Below are 23526 nucleotides of genomic sequence, written 5' to 3'. Positions count from 1 at the left end.
TCTTGTTCTGGAAGTTGGCTGTGCTCTGCCTGTAAGTCCATCACCCATTGGGCTTTAGTGAGCGTAGCGTCTTTGTCCCAGATACTCTTCCAGTACTGGTCAGTCTCAGCCCTGGGTGGGTCTTTTGTCCCCTTTTTACCCTGCCATTGACAGTAGACCTTAGTTGGGTTGGTGGAGAACACCTTGTTTATTCTCCTTGCCTCTACTTCTCTTGTATACCTCTTTAGGCAGGTAACTAGGGCTGTGAGCCTTTGCTTAACGGTCTCCAGTGTCTCCGCTGTGGACAGTTTGTTATATTTCTTGTGCAGCTCTTTCTTTGAATTCACACCAATTACTACAGTGAGCCAATAATGTGATTATTTTGTTCTTTTACATTTGCGGGTGGAGTGGGGGATAATGACATGAAGTTTGAGTCTGCTGTCACTACGTACATATGTACTCCAAAAGAAACTGGATAATATGAGAACCAGGGTTTATCGATTATAATGTTTCTGAAGTGCATGTGAACACAGCAGGTCCAGTTATTGCAATTATCTGAATTTTTTATGGTCATGTAAACAGACTCAGTGACTCTTTTGTCCGTTGTTATAAAGTGGTATAAAGACAAGCCAGGTGCAGTTTCAGGGTTCTTTATTTGTACTTGTAGATGCAGTGCAGAAGAAAGGTATCTAATCATACACAAGCAACAAACAAATAAACACAATACATTCAAATAAAACATGCATTAGTGTCTATTGAATTCCTTACAGCAGCACCGTTATTTTATTTGTTAAACTGATGGCTGCAGGAACAAAGCTGTTCTTGTACCTTTTTGTTTTCCATTGTGGAACAGACCAGAAGCTGAAAAAGGCTGTTTAGAAGATGTGCTTTGTCGTTTTTAATTCCATTAGCTAGTTGCTGCAACCGTTTGGTGTACAGCAACTCCAGGTTTTGCTGTGATTCCCCAATCAGTGTACACGCTCATTTAACAATCTGTTCAGAGAGTTCTTACTCTTCAAAGAAATATTTCAAACCCATGTATGTTGGGACTAAGCCAGGACAGGATCAGCTGATTGGCATGGCTGTGCAGTTCAAATCCCAGTTTAAAACTTATTTATTCAGACAGGCCTACTCTATTTCATAATTTCACTATTATCTGCTGCCATTTGTACCTCTGTGTTTTGTATACGTATGTGGGTAATTTTAATTGTGTTTTATTATTTTAACAACGTTAACACACGCATTTTCAACCTTTTGTGTTATTCAACGGCATTTGATCGCGTGTCAATTTACGCCCAGATCTCCTGTTCACATAACCCTAACCCTCAGTGCGTGATATTTGACACATCGATTCAGGTTGGACAGGGGGCTGATAACGGCATGAACATATACGTGGAAAGCTTATAATAGTGTTTGCTCCTGGAAGATTCTGTTGGGTTTCTGTAAATTGGCTTGAGAGTCTGGTTTTCAACTGGCTCTACGTGGAAAGTGTCATGATATAACTTTTGTTATGATTTGGCGCTATGTAAATAAAATTTGATTTGATTTTTAATGTGTACAGATAACATGCCAATAATAACTGGCGAGTATATTTACGCGAGTCATGATACAATTTTTTCTATCCTGTTTAGTTTCTATTATAGATTTTCCATGTAGAAGCAGGGCCCATTCAGCCTTCAGTTCTGCACCAAGGCCTTCATAAAACCTCAGTCAGAATATACCCCAGTGGTTCCCAACCTTTTTTGGCTCATGACCCCATTTTAACATCACAAATTTCTGGCGACCCCTAACATTCCAAACGAAGCCCTTTTTTTTTTTGCTAAAATTAATTTGTTTTTGATCATGTAATAGTTTGCTATAATATGTTGCAAATGTTAATTTTAGATGACATTTAGTCTATATAATGTATATTATTGTGGACAGAGGCAGACAAGTCAGGTGTAGATTACTGCACAAAATGAGAATATTATTTTCCTTGGTCAGGATATGTACGGTCAGTCCAGCTTGGATTTACAAGGCTGCAAATTAATACTGAACAAACAAGAACTGAAACTATGAATTATGAAAGAGCTGCAGCATCTGAAACTGACCACAATGAACATTTGAAAGATAAACAGAACCACAGTGCTGCAGTTTCAGCTTCACAGTTTGTCATGTCTTTTATGTATTGTGATTGTCTGTCAACTCACCATGTATTTTTATTAGTAAGTTTTTATTTCTATTTTTATCAATCACTAGAAATTTCAGGCGACCCCATTTGAATTCCAGGCGACCCCACATGGGGTTCCGACCCCAGGGTTGAAAACACTGACATACCCTCTGTTCTCAACCCACTCCATGACCTCCCATCAGGGCCTAATTCAGAGGAAACTCATTTCCTGAGCTAAGGCACTTGCAAATGGTCTAAATGTGAATGTGTGCTTCCAGCACGTACATCAGCACAAAACAGCACAGACAGACAAGCGCAGGTTGTTTTTTTTTTCATAAGAATAGATGCAGTTATAGTCCTTCCTGTGGTGTCTAAGGTCAATGCCAGGGAGGCGCTGGGGTGTCGGGGAGGCGCTGTGGTGTCGGGAAGGCGCTGTGGTATCAGGGAGGTGCTGTGGTTCTCCAGATGCTACTGATCCCTAATACTAGAGCTGGTCTCCTACTGTTGTGCATATGTGCACCGAAGTTTTTGTACACATAGTCTGTATATATATATACATATATATATATATATATATATATATATATATATATATATATATATATATATATATATGTATATGTCACAGTAGAGATTGAAATCCAGTAGGATTCCTAATCCTACTAGGACAGATAGGAATTTTAGTTTGTCCTAGGACAAACTACAATTAGGAATCCAATTAGGAATCCTACTGGATTTCAATCTCTACTGTGACATATATATATATATATATATATATATATACACACACACAGGGTGGGGAAGCAAAATTTACAATGAACATTTAGTTGTTTTTTCTCAGCAGGCACTACGTCAGTTGTTTTGAAACCAAACATATATTGATGTCATAATCATACCTAACACTATTATCCATACCTTTTCAGAAACTTTTGACCATATGAGTAATCAGGAAAGCAAACGTCAAAGAGTGTGTGATTTGCTGAATGCACTCGTCACACCAAAGGAGATTTCAAAAATAGTTGGAGTGTCCATAAAGACTGTTTATAATGGAAAGAAGAGAATGACTATGAGCAAAACTATTACCAGAAAGTCTGGAAGATACTATTGAAGAAGAATGGGAGAAGTTGTCACCCGAATATTTGAGGAACACTTGCACAAGTTTCAGGAAGTGTGTGAAGGCAGTTATTGAGAAAGAAGGAGGACACATAGAATAAAAACATTTTCTACTATGTCAATTTTCTTGTGGCAAATAAATTCTCATGACTTTCAATAAACTAATTGGTCATACACTGTCTTTCAATCCCTGCCTCAAAATATTGTAAATTTTGCTTCCCCACCCTGTATATATATAAAGTAGTATTTTGAAAGTTGAACCTCATATAGTAGTAACAGGTCTAAAATGGTCCTGACCCCGGTTCGTTGCCCCACCACCACCACCACCACCACCAGTGGTCCCTTCTGGCCTGTCATTCATTCATGTGTTTGCTTGAAATTACAGAGTAATTGGTCTTTATATGTTTCTTCCTTTTCATTTTAAAATAACTTTTTTTTTTTTTCTAATGTTCATTCTGTTCTCAGTGCCAGTTATAAAGTACAACAGAACACCTTCTTTTATGGTTAGTAGATTATACACTATATTGCCAAAAGTATTCACTCACCTGCCTTGACTCACATATGAATTTAAGTGACATCCCATTCTTAATCAATAGGGTTTGAAATGACATTGATCCACCCTTTACAGCTATAACAGGTTCAACTCTTCTGGGAAGGCTGTCCACAAGGTTTAGGAGTGTGTTCATGGGAATTTTGGACCATTCTTCCAGAAGCACATTTGTGAGGTCACACACTGATGTTGGACAGAAGGCCTGGCTCTCAGTCTGCGCTCTAATTCATCCCAAAGGTGTTCTGTGGGGTTGAGGTCAGGACTGTGTGCAGGCCAGTCCAGTTCATCCACACCAGACTCTGTCATCTATGTCTGTATGGACCTTGCTTTGTGCACTGGTGCACAGTCATGTTGGAAGAGGAAGGGGCCATCCCCAAACTGTTCCCACAATGTTGGGAGCATGGAATTGTCCAAAATCTCTTGGTATGCTGAAACAATACCAAGTCTGAAGCAAGGTTATAATAGTTTTGGATTTTTCATTATAGTTTAGTTTTATTTAGTTCTGACTTTTTTTTTCTCTAATTCAGTTAGTTTTAATTAGTTTTTAGAGCAGGTTTGCTAGTTTTTATTAGTTTTCATTGTTTTCTAAATGCTTAGTTTTAGTTTAGTTTTAGTTTTTTCATATTTTTTATCTTCCTCTCCATCATATTCAAATAAATCCCAGACAGGACTCTGCTGCTTTCTCCCAACTTTAGTCTCCATGTTTCCAGGTAGAGTGGGGACCAGAAGACGACTGGAAACCACAAGTGAACACAAGTGACAGACTGTGAAGTTCCGTATGGTGCCAGCAGTTAAAATTGCTAGAGCAAAATAAATCGATTTCATATCAATCTGACTTTGACAAAGACGAAAACGAAGGGAATTTTATCCATCATTTTTATATGTTTTAGTTTCATAAGCACGCAATACAATTTCAGTTAGTTATCATTTTTTTTCTTTTAATTATAGTTTTTATTTATTTCAGTTAACGAAAATATTTTTGCAATTCTGGTTTTCGTCATTTCGTTAGTTTTCGTTCACGATAATAACCTTGGTCTGAAGCAATACCAAATCTCTTGGTATGCTGAAGCAAGACATTTTGGACAATTCCATGTTCCCAACATTGTGGGAACAGTTTGGGGATGGCCCCTTCCTCTTCCAACATGACTGTGCACCAGTGCACAAAGCAAGGTCCATACAGACATGGATGACAGAGTCTGGTGTGGATGAACTGGACTGGCCTGCACACAGTCCTGACCTCAACCCCACAGAACACGTTTGGGATGAATTAGAGCAGAGACTGAGAGCCAGGCCTTCTGTCCAACATCAGTGTGTGACCTCACAAATGCACTTCTGGAAGAATGGTCCAAAATTCCCATGAACACACTCCTAAACCTTGTGGACAGCCTTCCCAGAAGAGTTGAAGCTGTTATAGCTTCAAAGGGTGGATCAATGTCATTTCAAACCCTATTGATTAAGAATGGGATGTCACTTAAAGTAAATTCATATGCGAGTCAAGGCAGGTGAGTGAATACTTTAGGCAATATAGTGTAAATTAAGAGTACATAAAAAAGGCAGTAAGATGAAAAACAAAAGACCTAGTAAGTATTAAATGTTGTCTTATATGAAATCAGTTTAATATTTAACACTGATAATAATGATCATTTGAATCTTTACTTTGGTCTTTTTTACAAACATATTTGTCCTTCTACAGTAGAACTGCAACCAATTAATCGACTCAAAGCGATCCCAAAAAATCATTCAACCACAATTCTCCTGAATCAAAGCTCTGTGTCCTTCATTTCTCTGCTGTTAAACATCGGTTCCACTGTTGTGTTTCACACGGACACTTATTGTGATGCACAAAGAAGCTTCAATTCAGGAAAACTGCAATAGAATATTTCCCTTCAATCAATTCAAGTCAATTAATCGAATCATGAATTTTTGCATTCGCTTCAAGCACCTAATCGATTAATTGGTTGCAGTTCTATTCTAGAGTAAAGAGTATATGGAGATTTTAGTTTTAGACTTTGGGTCTTTGACAGGATTCGACTCTAGGCTTTGGTCCATAACTGGTTCTGGATCCATGGGTCCTGGATCTTCCACACTGTCCTTAATGTGAACCTTCAGTTGAACCTGTTTCTACTGTTGAATCCTGGTTGACTGATGACACATGAATGTGGCTTTGAACTGGACAGAGCCAGTGAATAGAAAACTGTGTCTCTTCAGTTTGTCTTCTGTTGGGGAATCACGCCGGGTTTGTCAGCCGGGCGGCCGGTTGCCATGGGCGACCAGCAGATCAGTGATGTGGCGGTGATGTCTCTAATGAAGCTGACACAGCACAGCTTCCTTCCCCGTGGGCCCCGAGGGCCTCCTGCTCAGCATGTAGAACCACAGACACCCCCCACCCCCTGGTTTGGCCCAGCGTGCTCTGGGTTTGATGGTGCCTCCGATGCATCGCTGCACCGTTTCTTTTTGTGTCATACATGAGGGTCAAGGCAGAGACGGTGTTTGTGGGTTCTAAAGTGGGTCAGTGTTGAAAGGTCGTCCCCTTCCAGGCTCTCACTGATGAAGGCTTGTGTTGCTTTTACAGGAGCTGTAGAGTCAAGGTCACGGAGAGGTCAGAGGATCCGTGGTCAGCATTGAGTCGATGACCCGCCTCCAAAACACCAACATGATCTGAGAACGCCATCGCACTCCAAACCCTGCTTTTCCTTTCATCCTCCTTTTTTGTTCTTTTCTTTTTAAATCTACTGACGGATTTCCAGCCATTTCAAACCCATTGAGCAGCGATAGAGAAGAGAAACCACCAAAGATCAGAGTTTTGAGGAGGAAGCATCACAGAAACGTCCCTGTTGTCCTCCCACCACAGCAGCTGGACCATGGGGAGGAAGAAGATCCAGATCCAGAGGATCACAGATGAACGCAACAGACAGGTCAGTGTGTGTGTGTGTGTGTGTGTGTGTGTGTGTGTGTGTCATTCCTGTTGTTGATGTGTATCATATTTTTAATACCTACAACTAGGGATGTAAACAATTAATCGACTATCAGTTAATTGTTGATAAGAATTCACTCAATTAAAGTATTAATTGTCAGTTACTTTTCCACGGCGGGATTTGTGGTGTCGACAGTAGGGGGCGCCACTGCCCAAACTAGGCTTCATCACTGAAGTTGAAAAACGGGGGAGTCACCTTGTCCACACTGTCCACACCTGTCCACACTGTCCACACCTGTCCACCTGTCCACACCTGTCCACACCTGTCCACACCTGTCCACACCTGTCCACCTGTCCACACCTGTGCACACTGTCCACACCTGTCCACACCTGTCCACACCTGTCCACCTGTCCACACCTGTCCACACCTGTCCACCTGTCCACACCTGTCCACACCTGTCCACCTGTCCACACCTATTCGAAGGCTGCTGGTTTGCGACACCATGGCCGGGATAGCCGGTCATCGAACTGGATCATGGTGTTGATGAGTTAGAATGTCTTTACGGACGTGGTGGAGCCAAACACAGACCAGCCGTCTGTTTGTGGGAGTGGTGCACCCCTGAATAAATACACGCACAAATGTGGAGTCAGTATCGGATCAGAGTGTTTTCCCTGGAGGTTGGTCTAGTCCACAGTCAGTAGGGATGGGAATTGTTAAGAATTTAACAATTCCGATTCCATTATCGATATTGCTTATCGATCCGATTCCTTATCGATTCTCTTATTGATTCTCATTGGGTGAGGGAATAAAAGAGTACAAACGGATGTGTTTGCATTAACTGTCTTTTATATTTCCATCTCTGCACAGAAAATATAACATATACAGTACGTACAAGTAATAATAACAGATGACACCGGGCCAGTTCGGGGGGGGGGTGGGGGGGGTGAAAGTGAAACTAAAGACGCTTTGCTAATTCCTCTATTGCCCCATTTCTACTACGTGGAACTGGTTCGACTCAGCTCGGCTTGTCTCCCGTTGTTGTGCACCTCATTTCCTTTCCCTTCTTACCTTCGGAAACTTGTATTTGAGGAGTTACGATGTTTGTTGCCCACACCAGAACTGGAACAGGCCCGGCGTTCACTCTACCACTACATTCACAAGCACCGCTAAGTAGAGTATCAAATACGTGACATTCCTGTAAATGAGTCACATGCTGTGGACAAATGTTTGAGGATACTGGAGGGATTCCACCCTTTTGAAGACATGGAAGCTTTGCAAGTGTTCCTTGTAAGTGGACCTGGTGGCGTCTGTTTAGATCGTTTCTGCCTCAATGCCATGTTGGCCACGTTCTGACCAAAACAATGCAGCGTACGTGTGACGTTATCACGCATGCACAACGAAGGCGGAATCGATAAGCAGAATCGTTAAGCAGGCAGGCAAACGATTCCAAGGAATTGAGCTACTGGGAATCAGTTCTCAGAAAGAACTGGTTCTCGATTCCCATCCCTAACAGTCAGTGAGACAGAAGTTGAAAACATCCTCCAGGCTTCTGATCCGGGCCACAGGTATGTCCCCCTGGTGACCACGAGAAAATGTCATTGAACCATTGGATTCTGTATCCAATGGTTCAATAAATCAATCACTAAGGAGTATGACATGCTTTTTTCATGAAGTATATAAACAATGTTTAGCTTTTATTTTCATACACTCTATCGAAAGAGAAATTCAGGTTCTCAGGAAAATTGCCACTTATCAATTAATCATTAATCGATAAGGTCAACCGACTAATGATTAATGGATTAATCGATCATTAGCATCCCTACCTACAAGTTTCTTGTAAAATGATCTTTTAAATTATTGGTTTAAACATTCATTGTATGAACTGGTTCAGTTTTTACACTGGACTAAACAGGTGGATCAGGTAGAACCTGAACAATCCTAGTCACTGGACAACAGACAGATTTTTTTAGTCATTTACTATCTTCTTGAATATTCAGAATCATGGCATTAAAAATCTGATGAATGGTGTCAGACCAGTTGCTGTTCTAAACTGAGTTTGGGTTTTAAAGAAGTGTATAAATCATTTACATTCATGTTACTGTTGACTGGGGTTTTCTGCTCCTTCCTTTTGGAAACGTGGCGGTATTTTCTCCTGGAGGTTGGAATAAGCAGCTGTTCTGCTCATCCTAAGTCTTGATTGTCATAGTTGTAGCAGTAAGTTTGTGTCTTCATCAACAGAACCGCTTCTGTCGTCTGTGAGTTCTGTTTCTGAGTGACTTTGAATTATCTTAGTGTTATTTCACTGCTACTGTAGGACTGGAAAAGTGTTTGTCTTATAAACTCCAGTAATTATTATTAAGTCATTTTGATTAAATACAGTTTTAATCTTGAGTCCTGGAAGGACTTGAATGAAGGAATTAAAGAGATAATAATAGAGTTAATAATAATGAACAGGAACATGTTATTGTAAGGAACGGCCCTTCCACTCAGTAAAGTCCTCTGGGCTGTTCTCACAGTAGAGCCACAACATGACAATAGCATTATGTTTTGTGAGGCTCATATGACTGAACAGAAGCATCATGGGGGTTTTTAGACCCCCACCCCCCACACTGCCTGAAGTGGAAAAGAGCCAAAACTTACAATATTCTTCACTCAAAAAAAGAAAAGAAGAAGAAACAAACCCAGCCTCAATCCCTGTGGTTCCTTCAGTGTCTTTGTCAGAGGATGAAAGGGTAAATGATCCGTCTAAAAGGAGTCAACTGGTAAATGGGCTTCACTCCACTGAACACACTGAGTCATGGATTTGACAGCTCCACCTTCCAAAACAGTGACAGAGTAAAAAAAAAAAACAGACGACATGTAAGAAACCAGGTGAATCAGATAATAATGAGGAGAGCAGAAAGGACCAGAGGCTCCTGAAACCAGCCCTGGTTCTGCCTCACCAATCTGAATGGGGGGGCGGGGGGTGGGGGGGCTGTATTCCTATCAGGAGTCAAACTGTCAAGATGATGCAGTTTGTGATTCCACAAGGTCATAGTGTCCCAGTTCCATCTTTTCTTGTTCAACACAGTGGATCATCTACTATTGAAACAGGTTCATTAGTATTAGACTTTCAGATCAGGCTGTCAGCTGGTTTACCCCCCCACAGTTACACAGGGTGTACCTCAGGGGTCAGTCCGTGGATTTCTCCTATTTACTTTACCGTATTTTCCAGACTATAAGTCGCACTGTTTTTTTCATAGTTTGGCCGGGGGCGTGACTTATACTCTGGAGTAACTTATATGTGAAATTATTAACACATTATTATATAATTTCACATGTTCATTATTTTCACGCTGACAACCGCAAGAGGGCACTCTAGGCTTGTGTACGTGTACCTGCTACCTCTGTACCACTGAAAATTTAAAATGTCAACATTACCGGTAACTTATAAAGACAAACGAGAAGGGCTGAAAAAAAATGCCATCAAAAAGAAAATCATATTCTGCAGATTACTAGCTGCAAGTAGTGAAATATGCAGCTGAAAACGGTAATCGAGCAGCAGAAAGAAAGTTTGGAGTGAGCGAGAAACTTGTGAGGGACTGGTGAAAAGCGGAGGTTACCCTTACTGCAATGAAGAAAACAAAAAAAGCTAATTGGCATGCGTGGCGTCTGTCAAACCGCCGGCGGATCTACTCTTAGAAATCCAGCCTTTTAACTACTTATTTCTTGCCTTTCAACGCTTATTAACTTGAACCCAACCTCTTAACCGTGTCTTTTTAACTTGACGCTATCAACCCAAACCTTCATCAGGACAGGTCAGTATTGTCAGTGGATCCTTACCTCTGGCTGTCACCCACCGCTTCCCGCGCTCTGCCCGGTATCTCGCTGTTTCCACCATGGCGTCATCCTCATCAGCCGGAGATAGTCCTCTCGTCCAAGCAAACAAAACCCTGGTAAAGGCTTACCAAACTATCGCGGATCTCAAAGAGGAAATACTGCGCCTCTCCGCAGAACTCGCGGAGAAAAATGCCCAGCTCTGTGGTTTCTCCAGCCGCCTTCCCACACTGTCCAGTCTGTTCCTGAAAAGCGCAGAGAAGCCCAAAGCCTCCTGTGATGATACGGTGTTATGGGATCCTGCCTCTGCCTGTTCTCGCCCCCCGTGTTCTACACCCTGGTCTGAAGTGGTGATTCGTGGCCGCAAAAAGAACACGAGCAAAGACTCACCACCTCTGACCATCAACACATCAAACCACTTCGGCGTCCTGTCCGTGGAGGACGCTCCAGCTCCCCCCGCCACGGCTGGTGTGCCCCCCATCCCACCTGGCTCTGTCCGGGAACCGGCTCCTGTTGACACCGTGGCTGCCACCAAGCTGATTACCGGCGACGGTCCTAAAGCCGGTCCTCCTGTAAAGCCGTCGAACAAGGGTCCCCGCTCCTCGGTCCGCTCCTCTGCCCAGTGCCGCCTCCTCCGAGAGGCCGTCCGCCGTCACTGACGGTCCACCCGTGGAATGTCCACCTAGAGAGACCAGGAACCCTTCACCTTCAACACCGTCTCCTCGACCACTTTTCCCTCCGACCACTGCTATCCTCGGGGACTCCATCATCCGTCACATCCGTTTCTTTAACGCCATAACCAGGTGTTTTCCTGGTTCCACCGTCACCTCCATCCTCCATGAACTCCCTCAGCTGCTGCTCTCACTGCCGTCCACCGTTTCCCGGGATCATAGTTCACGTGGGCTTCAATGACACTTGTCTTCAACAGTCCGAAGTGACAAAGGTTCATTTTAAAAACCTCTTTGATAAACTGAAAAGATCCGGGAAGGCTGTTTTCATTTCCGGGCCCCTCCCCTCCTTTGCCCGTGGTGTGGGCCGTTTCAGCCGACTCCTCAGCCTGAACACCTGGCTCCAGTCCGCCTCTACTCTGAACGGGTTCAGTTTTATTGATAACTTTAATCTGTTCTGGAACCGCCCCTCCTTCTACAAGTCCGATGGTGTCCACCCCTCTAGACTAGGCAGCAGGGTCTTGGCTCAAAACATCCAACACGCTGTCCTGACCAAAACCACACCCACACCAATGTGACTATGCCCTCCCTCTTCTGCTGCAGTCACCTGCTCCCCCTGCTGGTCACATCTAATATCACCACGTTCAGAGTCTCCTGTAAAATCTGTAGCGAGAATAAACAACACCCCAACTGATCTCTCCTCCTCTCCCAGGCCCTCACTGTCCACCTGTCAACTAACCACCTCAGTGAATTCCTCTTCTCCTTCCCCATCTCCAGCAGCCTACACCTCTGCCTTGCTCTTCCCCATTCCTGTCATATCCAGGTCTCATATGGGGTTTCACTCTGCTAAAAGACATCGTAGGTGGTTGAGGCAAATCCCATTACACACAGTGGACACGAACACCATGATGTCACCACCACCTAGCCGGTTTGGATTACTAAATGCACGTTCCATTGCCAATAAATCCTTCTCCCTAAATGAGCTTTTTACCAACAGGAACTTGGATGCATTATTCCTGACGGAGATGTGGCAGAGGGATGGGGAGTTCATTCATTTAAATGAACTGTGCCCTCCTGGCTGCTCTGCTGTTGGTCAGCCCCGCCCCTGTCGCCGGGGCGGTGGCCTGGCTGTAGTGCACCAAGACAAATACATATGCAGAGGGATGAGCACCGATGACTTTCCCTCATTTGAGTCACAAATGATCAAGATTGGCTCGTCCAGTGTGTTTTACTGTTTCTTAATCTACCGTCCCCCTGGCCCTGCTGGTGCCTTCTTAAGCGATTTCAGTGATTTCCTAACATCAATAACAAAACTGGAGAAGGTTTTAATTCTTGGGGATTTCAATCTGCACATCGATAACAATTCATCCAGCCCAGCAATGGAACTTTTAGCCATGACTGACACTTTTAACCTCAAACAACATGTATCTGGCCCCACCCACAAGAAAGGACATGCCCTGGACCTGGTTTTCTCATTGGGCTTACACGTCACAAATGTGTGTGTTGAGGATGTCCACTTGAGTGATCATTGTGGTGTGTTTTTTGACTTATGTGTGCCTCTTGAGCCCAAGCCTGCACCTAGAAGGGCCAAGAGGAGGATCATTACAGAGTCCACAGCCCAGGATTTCCGTGCCCTGTTTAACCCTAGTCTTCTTAATGAGTGTCCTGATGTTGATGAGTTTATCCAGTGCTTTGCCACACACTGCAGCTCTATTCTTGACCAGGTGGCTCCCGTGAAAACTAATGTCACTCGTAAGTGGTCTTGTCCCTGGATAAATGAAAACATCTTAAACCTAAAGAGAACTTGTCGCAAAACTGAGCGTCTTTGGAAATCAACCCAGTTGGAAGTACACAGGTTACATCTTAAAGATCTCATAACCTCATTAAATAAAATGATTAAGAAGGCAAGATCCAGCTACTTCCACAAACTTATAGCCACAAACAAGAAAAACCCCAAAGTAATCTGTGACACAGTCCAGTCCATTGTGTCCCCTGCTGTCCCTGCTGCCCCTGTGCTCTGTAAAGCTGACAGCAGTGACTTCCTAAACTTCTTCACAGACAAGATCAGGGATATTAAACACAATATCCCACCACCCTCTGGCCGTCTGACCCTATCTGATCCCCCTCTGCAAACCTGGTCCTCTTTCGACCCTGTGACACTGGAGGACATCTCAGCACTTTTATCCAAAACGAAACCCTCCTCCAACTCTGCAGACATCCTCCCCCATAAGCTCCTTGTTGGTGTCTTTGACACTATTGGACCATGGGTCACAAAGTTTTTTAACCTGTCGCTCTCAACTGGTTTGTTTCCCAGCTCCTTCAAACAGGCCATCATAGAACCTAAACTAAAGAAAACCACACTGGACCCCACAGACTTCAAAAGCTACAGGCCCATTTCAAAGCTCCCCCTATTGGCCAAAATCCTTGAGAAAGCAGTGTCTAAACAACTTACAGCTTTTCTGGAGACACACCAGATCTATGACACTTTTCAGTCTGGGTTTAGACAACGCCACTCAACAGAAACCGCACTATTAAAAGTGTCCAGTGACATCCTGATGGAGGCTGACTCCGGGAAATCCACGGTCTTGGTCCTGCTAGATCTCTCCTCGGCCTTTGACACAGTGGACCATACCATAATGATTGAGAGACTGAGGGACCTGGTAGGGATGTCAGGTCCTGTGCTAGACTGGTTCTCCTCTTACCTGACCGGCAGAAGCTTCACTGTGTCAATAAACAACTTCCAATCTGACTCAGCGGATCTACTGTGTGGTGTGCCCCAAGGCTCTGTCCTGGGACCAGTGCTATTCTTACTCTATGTCCTCCCACTTGGCCACATTATCCGACAGTATAGTGATGTCTCCTATCATCTATTCGCGGATGACATCCAGATATACTGCTCCTTTAACTCCTCTGAGCCCCACAAACTGAGTTCCTTAATCAACTGCTTGTCAGAGCTGAAGCAGTGGCTAAATGATAACAGCCTCCAGCTGAACTCCAGCAAAACTGAGACCCTCATCATTGCCCCGGATAGTGCAATCCCAGGGATCAAACATCACCTTGGAGACCTGAGTTCCTCGGTAAAGACAAAACTGAGGAATCTGGGTGTCATCTTTGACCAGGACATGTCTTTAGAATTCTACTCCAAACACCTAGTCAAAAACTGTTTCTTCCACCTACGCAACATCTCCAAACTCAGATCTATGGTGTCCACAAATGAGCTTGAGATGATCGTTCACGCTTTCGTATCTTCTCGCTTAGACTACTGCAACAGCCTGTTTACATGCTTAAACAAGAAGGAGCTGGCCCGTCTACAGTTTGTCCAGAACTCTGCTGCCAGGCTCCTGACTCGCACAAACAGGAGAACCCACATCACTCCCATCCTTAAATCTCTCCACTGGCTCCCTGTTCTATATCGTCTTCATTTCAAAATTCTTGTGCTAACTTTCCAGGCCCTACATGGCCAGGCCCCTGCATACATTGCTTCCCTGATCCAGCCCTACAGCTCGACTCGTAGCTTGAGGTCTTCAGGACAGCACCTGCTGATGGTTCCACGGACCTGTTTTAGCACACGCGGTGACAGGTCTTTTAAAGCTGTGGCACCACGTCTATGGAATGACCTGCCTCTACACCTACGGTCCATGGACTCTGTACAGAGCTTTAAGAAACACCTCAAAACCCTCCTGTTCAAAAAGGCTTTTTAGTCTCCCACCTGACCCAGGACCACCACAGACTGATTACACTCTATGTATTCATCATAACGTACTCCATGTGTCACCCCCCCCCCCCCCCCAGTCTCTCTATATCTCTATCGCTCTCTCTTTTCTCCTCCTTTACTCTCTCTCTCTCTCTTTAACCCCAACTGGTCAAGGCAGACAGCCATCCTTCAGGAGTCTGGGTCTGCTCCAGGTTTCTGCTGTTAAAGGGAAGTTTTTCCTCGCCACTGTCACCAATCACAAGTGTTTGCTCCTGAAGGATTCTGTTGGGTCTCTGTAAACTTAATTTGATTCTGATTTGAATTGATAAAGCACTTTGTGACTCTGTCTGTGAAAAGAGCTCTATAAATAAAATTTACTTACTTACTTACTTACTTAATTGCGGGCTAAAAGCTAGGTGGCCACAGCTAGAGGAACGAGTTCGCACATGGGTGCTTGAACAACTTGCTGCCGGGAGAGGCTTGTCAACAGTGCAGTTGTGTCTCCACGCCCAAGTAGTCGCTGAGGAGATGAATATAAATGACTTTGTGGGAGGACCTTCTTGGTGTTACCGCTTCATGCAATGCAACCGCCTCTCTATCAGAGCAAGGACAGCGATGTCCCAAAAACTGCCAACAGACGTCCAAGCCAAGGTCGACAGTTTCCGTGAGTTCGTTGAAAAGCCAGTAACTGAGCACAACGTCACACCAGATCATATTATTATTAATGTTCTCTAATCCATTATTTTAAATTACCTTTCAAGATGAAATGTCTATTCTTGGTCTCGGATTTTATCAAATAAATTTCCTCAAAAAATGTGACTTATAGTCCAGTGCGACTTATATATGTTTTTTTCTTCATTATGCATTTTTTGGCTGGTGCGACTTATACTCTGGAGCGACTTATATTCTGAAAAAATTCAACATCTCTCAAAATGTTTCCAATGTTAATTTTCCAACGCTATCGCAAATGCAACCATCACTGCAACCACAAATTCTACCGGAAACACAACTGCTACCGGAAACACTACCACAAACGTAACCGCTACCGTAAATGTTACCGCAACTGCCAACTCAAACACAACCAAAACCAAAAACACAACCACAAATGCCACCGCAGCTGCTACCATAACCGCAAACACAACCACTACTGCAAATGCTACCGCTACTACAAACGCTACCGCAAATGGTACTGCAACCTGGCCAAGTCACACAAACACACACAGGACTCCGCCCCTTTGTGTGTCTGTTTGTGCTGATTATTGTTGTTGTCATGCATTTCCTGTGGTTCTGCCGTTCATAAACAGCTCCTCTATCATTGTGTAAAACAAGATTGAAACCAGGATGGAAAGTCACTTTCTCGCAGTGCTTTTGAGCATGTGTGTGTGTGTGTGTGTGTGTGTGTGCATGTGTGTGTGTGTGTGTGAATAATTAGTTGTATTTTGTCTGTATTGGCTCCAGTCGATCTGATCAGACAGAAACGCTGCCACCTTATACGTGTGTGGATGTAGATGGGGAGAGAGATAAAGAGCTGGGGTGGGTGGGTGGGTGTAGGGGTGGGGGGGTAAGATGATGGTAGCAGTGTGTGATGAGGTGGGAAATGGGGGCGGGGGGGTGCAGTTGGTTCCCATGGATACGACCCCGATATAATTTGATTTGTAGCAGCAGGAATCTATGTGAGTGAGCATGAGCGAAGGTTGGGGTGGGGGGGGTGGAGAGAGAGAAGGAAGAGGAGGAGAGACAGGATGAAGGGAATAAACGTAAAATATATCAGCTGTGGAAGCAGAGAACGGAGCTGGAGGAAAAACATGGTTTATGTGGATAATAATAATAATAATAATAATAATAATAATAATAATAATAATAATAATAATGGATTCATGGGAAAAACAGATGGAATAGGTGTCATGTAGCTGCTTTTGTACTTTTTATCCTGAATATTTCCATCTTCTGTCTCTTGATCATTCCTGTTGTCTCTGTTCCTTCTTTGTTCATTTAATTTTGATTTCATTTCTTACAAACTGGGTGTTTTCATCATGTTAGTCCCTGCAGTCGATCAGTCAGAGCTTTGGACACAGACTATCGTAGACTTTGAAGTCGTCTTAGGTTTAGAGCAGGTTTTTGCAGCTCAACTCAATGATATTTTGTTTTCTCGTGCACAGAGATACTGTTTCCTGTTAAACGTGTTTTTTAAGGGAGGAAGAAAGTAGCAGCATTAGCATGGCCATGGTTCTTACAGTGGGTTTGGTATATGTTTGATGAGGTCCAGGTTCTTTTTTTTTTTTCTTTACTCAGTTGTGTCACTGATGTGTTGCTAATTAACCTAATTAGTTGAAATATCTTTCTGTTATTTTTTTTTTTTTAGCACATGTAGTTTATCAACCTGTCCCAACATTTTGGGATGTCCTGCTTCCAACAAATTCAAAATTATCTTTTTTTTTTTCTTAAAATTGTACACTTTCTCAGTTTAAACTTTTGATATGCTCTGTTGTAGAGATGTAACAATATGAAAATTTATTATCACGGTTATTGTGACCAAAATTATCACGGTTATTATTATGGCGGTATTGTTGAAATGTGCTCAAAATGTTCACGAAGTACTTATACACTCACTGAAATAATTTAACAAAGTTTTATTTTGACAAAAAAACAAACAAAAAAATAAAATAACAGGCACAGTGTACTTCCTGTTGCAGAAACATTCAAATAACATGTAAACATCAAACATACAAATGCGCATTAAAGATGGCACCTTATGGACAGAAGAGGGAAGATAAGAACCAAGAATACACGACTTTACATTCAGCGCTCCACACTAGATCTAGTCTGACAGATTTAAGAACTGGAACAGAAAGAACACTTTGACTGTTTCATGGACCTGATCTCCAAATCCAATGTGCAGGTAAAAGCAACACTAGCATTTGAAACAAATAATGTGGCAGAAATGTTAAATAAATAAAAACAAGTGTTCAGAGAACGCAAACCTCCGCCAAGCACCCCGAACGGTGTGAATGTGTGGATCGACTATTTCTTTTTAAATTAAACCATTTCCAGGTTGTTCCATACAGCAGAAAAAGTTGAAGCTCGGTACCAGTCATGTGTTTATCAAATTATATTCAATTCCAATCAATATTTGTTGAGTTATAATGAAAAATGTGTGGTAAATAGGATTTTCAATGTTAAATGTAAATGTCCACAGAGTCCACATTCCACAGTGGATGTGGACGGTTTTGTGCCAGATACAAGATATTGTTCTAAGCTACGGGTGGATCCAGTTGGAGGCTAATTGGAGTCGTTTTGAATTTTTTTATGAATTTTCAAAAATTGCTCAATGATGAGAGATAGGAACATTTGAGATGTTGTGACCTTGCTGTGACCTTGAACTTTGGCCTACTTGGCCCAAAATTTAATGGGTTGGTCCCAGGGCCTAGGCCTATCTGTGGGGAAGATTTGGGAAAGATGGGCGGAAGAGTTTTCCTGTGAGGTTGCTAACAAACAAACAAACACGCAAACAAACAAACAAACAAAGCAAAGTGATCACAAAATGTGCGTTAAAGATGACACCTTATGGCCAGAAGAGGGAACTGCACTTCTGTATCTCCAGAGCGCTGCTGCTTTCAGCCGTGTTTTCAGAGGCCGAACATTCCTGAAGTGCTGCTGCTTCTCCAGGAAATAAGCAGGATCACAGTGAGTTTTTCAAAGTGAGGTCATTAAATACAGTTTTAATGATAATTCTAATTTGAAACGGTAGTACTAACCGCCAGGAGTTTTACTGTGGTTTATCATTATACCGATAATCGTTACATCACTATGTTGTCTTGTAAAATATGATATTTACCAAACATTGCATCGAGTTTTTATTTACACATTACCCAACATTCCACTTTTCTGGGGTTGTAATTCCAATAAGAGGAAATGCTAGATACTCCTTTTCTCAACATTTTCATTCTCTGTGTTCTGTGTGTGTGTGTGTGTGTGTGTGTGTGTGTGTGTGTGTGTGTGTGTGTGTGTGTGAACAGTGGAGAAATATGAAAGAATGTGTTTAGACTAGGGGTGTAAGAAAATTGCGGTTCTGCAATGAATCGTGATATTTCACTTCTCAATACTGTATTGATATTTAAAAGTACTGCATTGATATTTTTAGGTATTTATTCAAATGCAGATATTGTAGAGGTTCATTTTTGTTTGATCGTTTTTCTTTTTTGTTTATATTTTATTTATTATTATTTAACATTCTTTTACTAAATAATGTTAGTTCCTGTGTTGGGATCAAACTACAATACTGTTCTGATGTTAGTTCTGAACTAATAGAATCTGAACATTTGAACAGGATCTTAAACTGTAATGTCTGTAAAACAGAATTTCAGTTTGAACTCAGGAACATTTTGTAATATAGCATTAGATCCTGTTCTGATCAAATAAAAATATGTTTAATATTGGTACATACTTCTGGTATAATTCAGTTCTTCCAGGAAATAATCATTTAAAAAAAGAAACAAACAAAAAATAGCCTTTTTAACAGTATCATGATATATCATCATATATTGTATCATGATCCTAGTATTGTTGTATTGTATCACCAGATTCTTGCCAATACACAGCCCTAGTTTAGACCCGTCTGATCATTAAAGAGCATCTCCAGTACTGATGTTTAATTATCTTTGGTGACTTCATCTCACCATCTCCAGTGTAAATGGTCAGCTCTACTGCACATCCATATGATCTGATCCACGTTCCACATTTACAGGAGATTGGATTTATAATAAGAGCAAAGTGCTATGTGGTCAGAAGACGTTAAACCACCAGCTGATCTCTAAGGATGAAACAATCATGATCAAATTGAAGAATTATACACAGTATGTTATAAACATGTATCACAATACAATAGTATATTACAGTAATATTAGTATCATTTAATTTTTGTTCAACCATAAAATGACCAAAAGCTCCCACACATCATGGATATATCTAAATGTAAAGTGTCCTATAGAAAATACATATGATTTGATTTGATTTGATATGGGCAGTAAAGCTACAACAACCTACTGATTTGATCAATTACTTGTCGGTCAACTATTATTTATTTTATTTTAGTTTTTTACACTGTAAAAAAAAAAAAGAAACCTGAAAAAAATGGTACTATTCCGGCAGCTGGGGTGCCGAAAAAATACTGTTAAATAACAGAAAATAACATCTCATAAAAATACGGTAATTTTCCATAATTAAAATACAGTTTTTTACCCTAACTTTACATGAGATTTTGCTTTTTTTTTTTTTTACTTTCTAATGTTTAATAAAGAATATTTACATATATTTAAAAAATCAAATTACCTATAAATATATCTATAAAAAATTTTCAATGAGACTAAGTTGTACAATCCACTTATCCATTGTCGCATCCATTTATTCAACATTTTTGTTGTGAAACCTCCTGTAATTACACAAGATATTTGTCAATTATCAAACAAGTCTTGTTAAACTTACAGAAAAAATACTTCTTTTATGGTTAATGGTCAGTAACTTTAGCTTGTTTAATTTTCTTTAACAGTATTAAACTTTAAATTAACAGTTTAATCTCATAATAGAAAAGAAATATTTGTGAAATTACGATACATTTGCAAATATATTTTAACTGTATTTTTCTGTGAAAAAAGAAAAAAATTCTTTTAAAAAATGAAAATTTTTTGGTTATTAATATTTACAGTTTTTTTCACGTTGACATGTAAAATCACAGTCTATTTTTGTCATTTCATTGATATTTTCCTGTATCTTAAAAATACAGGAAAAATCTGTAAGTAAATAGTGAAAATTCTGTTAAATTACAGATTTTTTTTTTTACAGTGTAAGTTAATCTTTTACCTTTATGTTATTTTGGTTTTCTGATTATGTTCTCTGATTTTGACTTTCCAAAATGTAATTATTAGTTTCCCCTCTTCTGTGACAGAAAAATGAACATTTGTGAACACATGTTAATCATTTCTATTTATTTTTTATTTTTATATGAAATGTGTAATGAATTCATGGAGAATGGAACAGACATATGGTTCCGATCCAGCGCTAACACATGTACACATTTGGTGTTCAACAGTCTCTGTCACGTAATCAGAGTAACTTAAATGCATCTATCATACATATTTGAGTAGGTATTTTTAAGCACTTTAACATTATCTATAACAAAATTTGGGAAGATAAAATTTTTAGGTAAAAAAGGTCAAATTATTGCTCGCTAACATGAGGACTTGAAACAGACATCCATTTCTTTAAGCTTTACGCAAACATTCAAAAGATGCGGTTCTCGACAGAAGTTGGTATGAAGTAGAACAAAACCTTTTTGATATTACATTCAGCTATAGTGAAAATAAAGTTTGGAGTAAAATACTGAAAAGTCTGTGTTTTATTTACATGAAAATGTGGTCAGACGTGGACAGGTTGCCATAGTAACACTTGGAGAACTCTTTACCATTGTATGCATCAAACAAAATGTATCAAAAGATCATTACTTTCTGAAAGCTTCACTTAAATATCGGAATTATAAGGAACTTGAAAATTAAAAATTGATATTTTTGTGGTAACACATGGACGGGGCCTTTTAAGCAACTCACAAATGTTCAAACTCATAAGTATCAATAATATTTACAAAATAATGAAAATGGAATAACTGAAACTTAACAATCATCCATATAATCAACAGATTGAAAACATTTTCAAATTTTTTAGATGTATTTTTTTAAATTCAAGCTATTGTTATGGAGTAAAAAGTACAATCGATAAAATTGATTGTAACTTTTTTCTATAACTGGTATTTTAAATAGGAGAACCGTTCCATAAAATACAGATCTTTAGCTAAAACATGAGCCCACTGGATAAATGATGTGTGCAAATGTATTTTTTCATATTGATGTTCACTTTCATTTGATCGGACCCATATATATATGTATATATATATATATATATATATGTATATGTGTATATATATATATATATATATATATATATATATATAATCCTAATATTGTCATCCCAATGGTCAGTTCATGTACATATGAGCTGTCTGAGTTATCGCATATTCTAGTTTTAATATTTTGTGTGATTCGTCAAGGTTCTAATAGTTTTGGATTTTTCATTATAGTTTAGTTTTATTTAGTTTTGGCTTTTTTTTCCTCTAATTCAATTCATTTTAATTAGTTTTTAGAGCAGGTTTGCTAGTTTTTATTAGTTTTGATTTTTTTCTAAATGCTTAGTTTTAGTTTAGTTTTAGTATTAATTTTAGTTTTGTCGTATATTTTCTCTTCTTCTCTGTCGTCGTATTCAAATAAATCCCAGACAGGACTCTGCTGCTTCCTCCCAACTTTAGTCTCCATGTTTCCAGGTAGAGTGGGGACCAAAAGACGACTGGAAACCACATGTGACGAGAAGTGACGGACCGTCAAGTGTCGTATGGTGCCGCTAGCTAAAATTGCTAGAGTGAAATAAATCGCTTTTGTATCAGTCCGACATTGAAAAAGACAAAAACGAAGGGAATTTTATCTATAATTTTTATACGTTTTAGGTAGTTTTGTAAGCACACAATACAGTTTCAGTTAGTTTTCGTTTTTTTCTTTTAATTATAGTTTTTATTTATTTCAGTTAACGAAAAAGTTTTTTCAGTTCTAGTTTTCATCATTTCGTTAGCTTTCGTTAACGATAATAACCTTGCATCAGGTGTGAAAAGTCTGTTATCTTAGAAAATACTGACACCATGAATCCCCCAAGTAACAAGCAAACACAACAGCCAGTACAATTGTTGCTGATGTTTATTTTTTTATTTTGAATATAACATTAAAACCAAAACAAGAAAATTTTATGGAAAAATAAAAGAAGACACATTAGAAAAGGACTGGAATGAGTTTAAACTGATACAGTCCCATCCTTCTATCGACCCTGAGTTCCCATGTCAGATCCCATAAGTAAGTCCACAAATCCTACACATATCTGACGAAATTTGGACAAATCACAAACACAAAAATGCTATAAGTATAAAATAAACTCTGTTCATTTCATAACAATAATACACATATCAAAAACAAAAATAAACTTTGTCCATTTTGTCATATTTTCTTAAAAATTTGGTTTTGACAATGACTAAATTAAGTGTAATTTTGTACTGTATCACATCTCTAAAACAAAACAAAACTAAGAAAAGGTAAGAAAATCTAATCTAAAATGTAAATAAGAGTCTCAGATGAAAATGTTGGTTAAAATGTGCTAAAGTTGAAGCTTAAAATAAAATGGATTTGGTGTTATTTGTAAGTTTACAAGTGGAGTTGAAACGATTAATCGATTAGGTGCTTGAAGCGAATGCAAAAATTCACGATTCGATTAATCAACTCGAATCGATTGAAGGGAAATATTCTATTGCAGTTTTCCTGAACTGAAGCTTCTTTGTGCGTCACAATAAGTGTCCGTGTGAAACACAACAGTGGAACCAATGTTTAACAGCAGAGAAATGAAGGAAACAAAGCTTTGATTCAGGAGAATTGTGGTTCAGTGATTTTTTTTTTGATCACTTTGAGTTGATTAATTGTTTCAGCTCTGTTTGCAAATATGTGGTTTGAATTTTCCTTCGTCTGTTGTTTACCTCGTGTTTTTGAAATGCACCTCCTTTA

General features: G+C 40.2%; 1 protein-coding gene and 1 long non-coding RNA gene across 2 annotated transcripts in view; one reads left to right on the top strand and one right to left on the bottom strand.

Moving 5' to 3' along the window:
* LOC115435386 (myocyte-specific enhancer factor 2D-like) overlaps positions 1 to 23526 on the top strand; it is a 140878-nt gene that overhangs the window by 64675 nt on the left and 52677 nt on the right. Inside the window, exon 2 of the mRNA XM_030157764.1 lies at positions 6364 to 6706. Within this exon, the coding sequence (XP_030013624.1) occupies positions 6653 to 6706 (54 nt within the window). The 5' untranslated portion in view covers positions 6364 to 6652. The remainder of the gene's footprint in view (positions 1 to 6363; positions 6707 to 23526) is intronic.
* On the bottom strand, positions 15632 to 23511 carry LOC115435388 (uncharacterized). Its single transcript, XR_003937690.1, has 3 exons — positions 23499 to 23511; positions 20006 to 20020; positions 15632 to 15791 (listed from the first exon to the last, which is right to left on the bottom strand). It is a non-coding gene; the product is annotated as an uncharacterized LOC115435388 (long non-coding RNA).

The sequence above is a fragment of the Sphaeramia orbicularis genome, chromosome 16 (assembly GCF_902148855.1).
Source record: "Sphaeramia orbicularis chromosome 16, fSphaOr1.1, whole genome shotgun sequence".
Taxonomy (NCBI): domain Eukaryota; kingdom Metazoa; phylum Chordata; class Actinopteri; order Kurtiformes; family Apogonidae; genus Sphaeramia; species Sphaeramia orbicularis.
The sequence above is the reverse complement of the archived record's forward strand: the minus strand, read 5'-3'. Positions and strand labels throughout refer to the sequence as shown.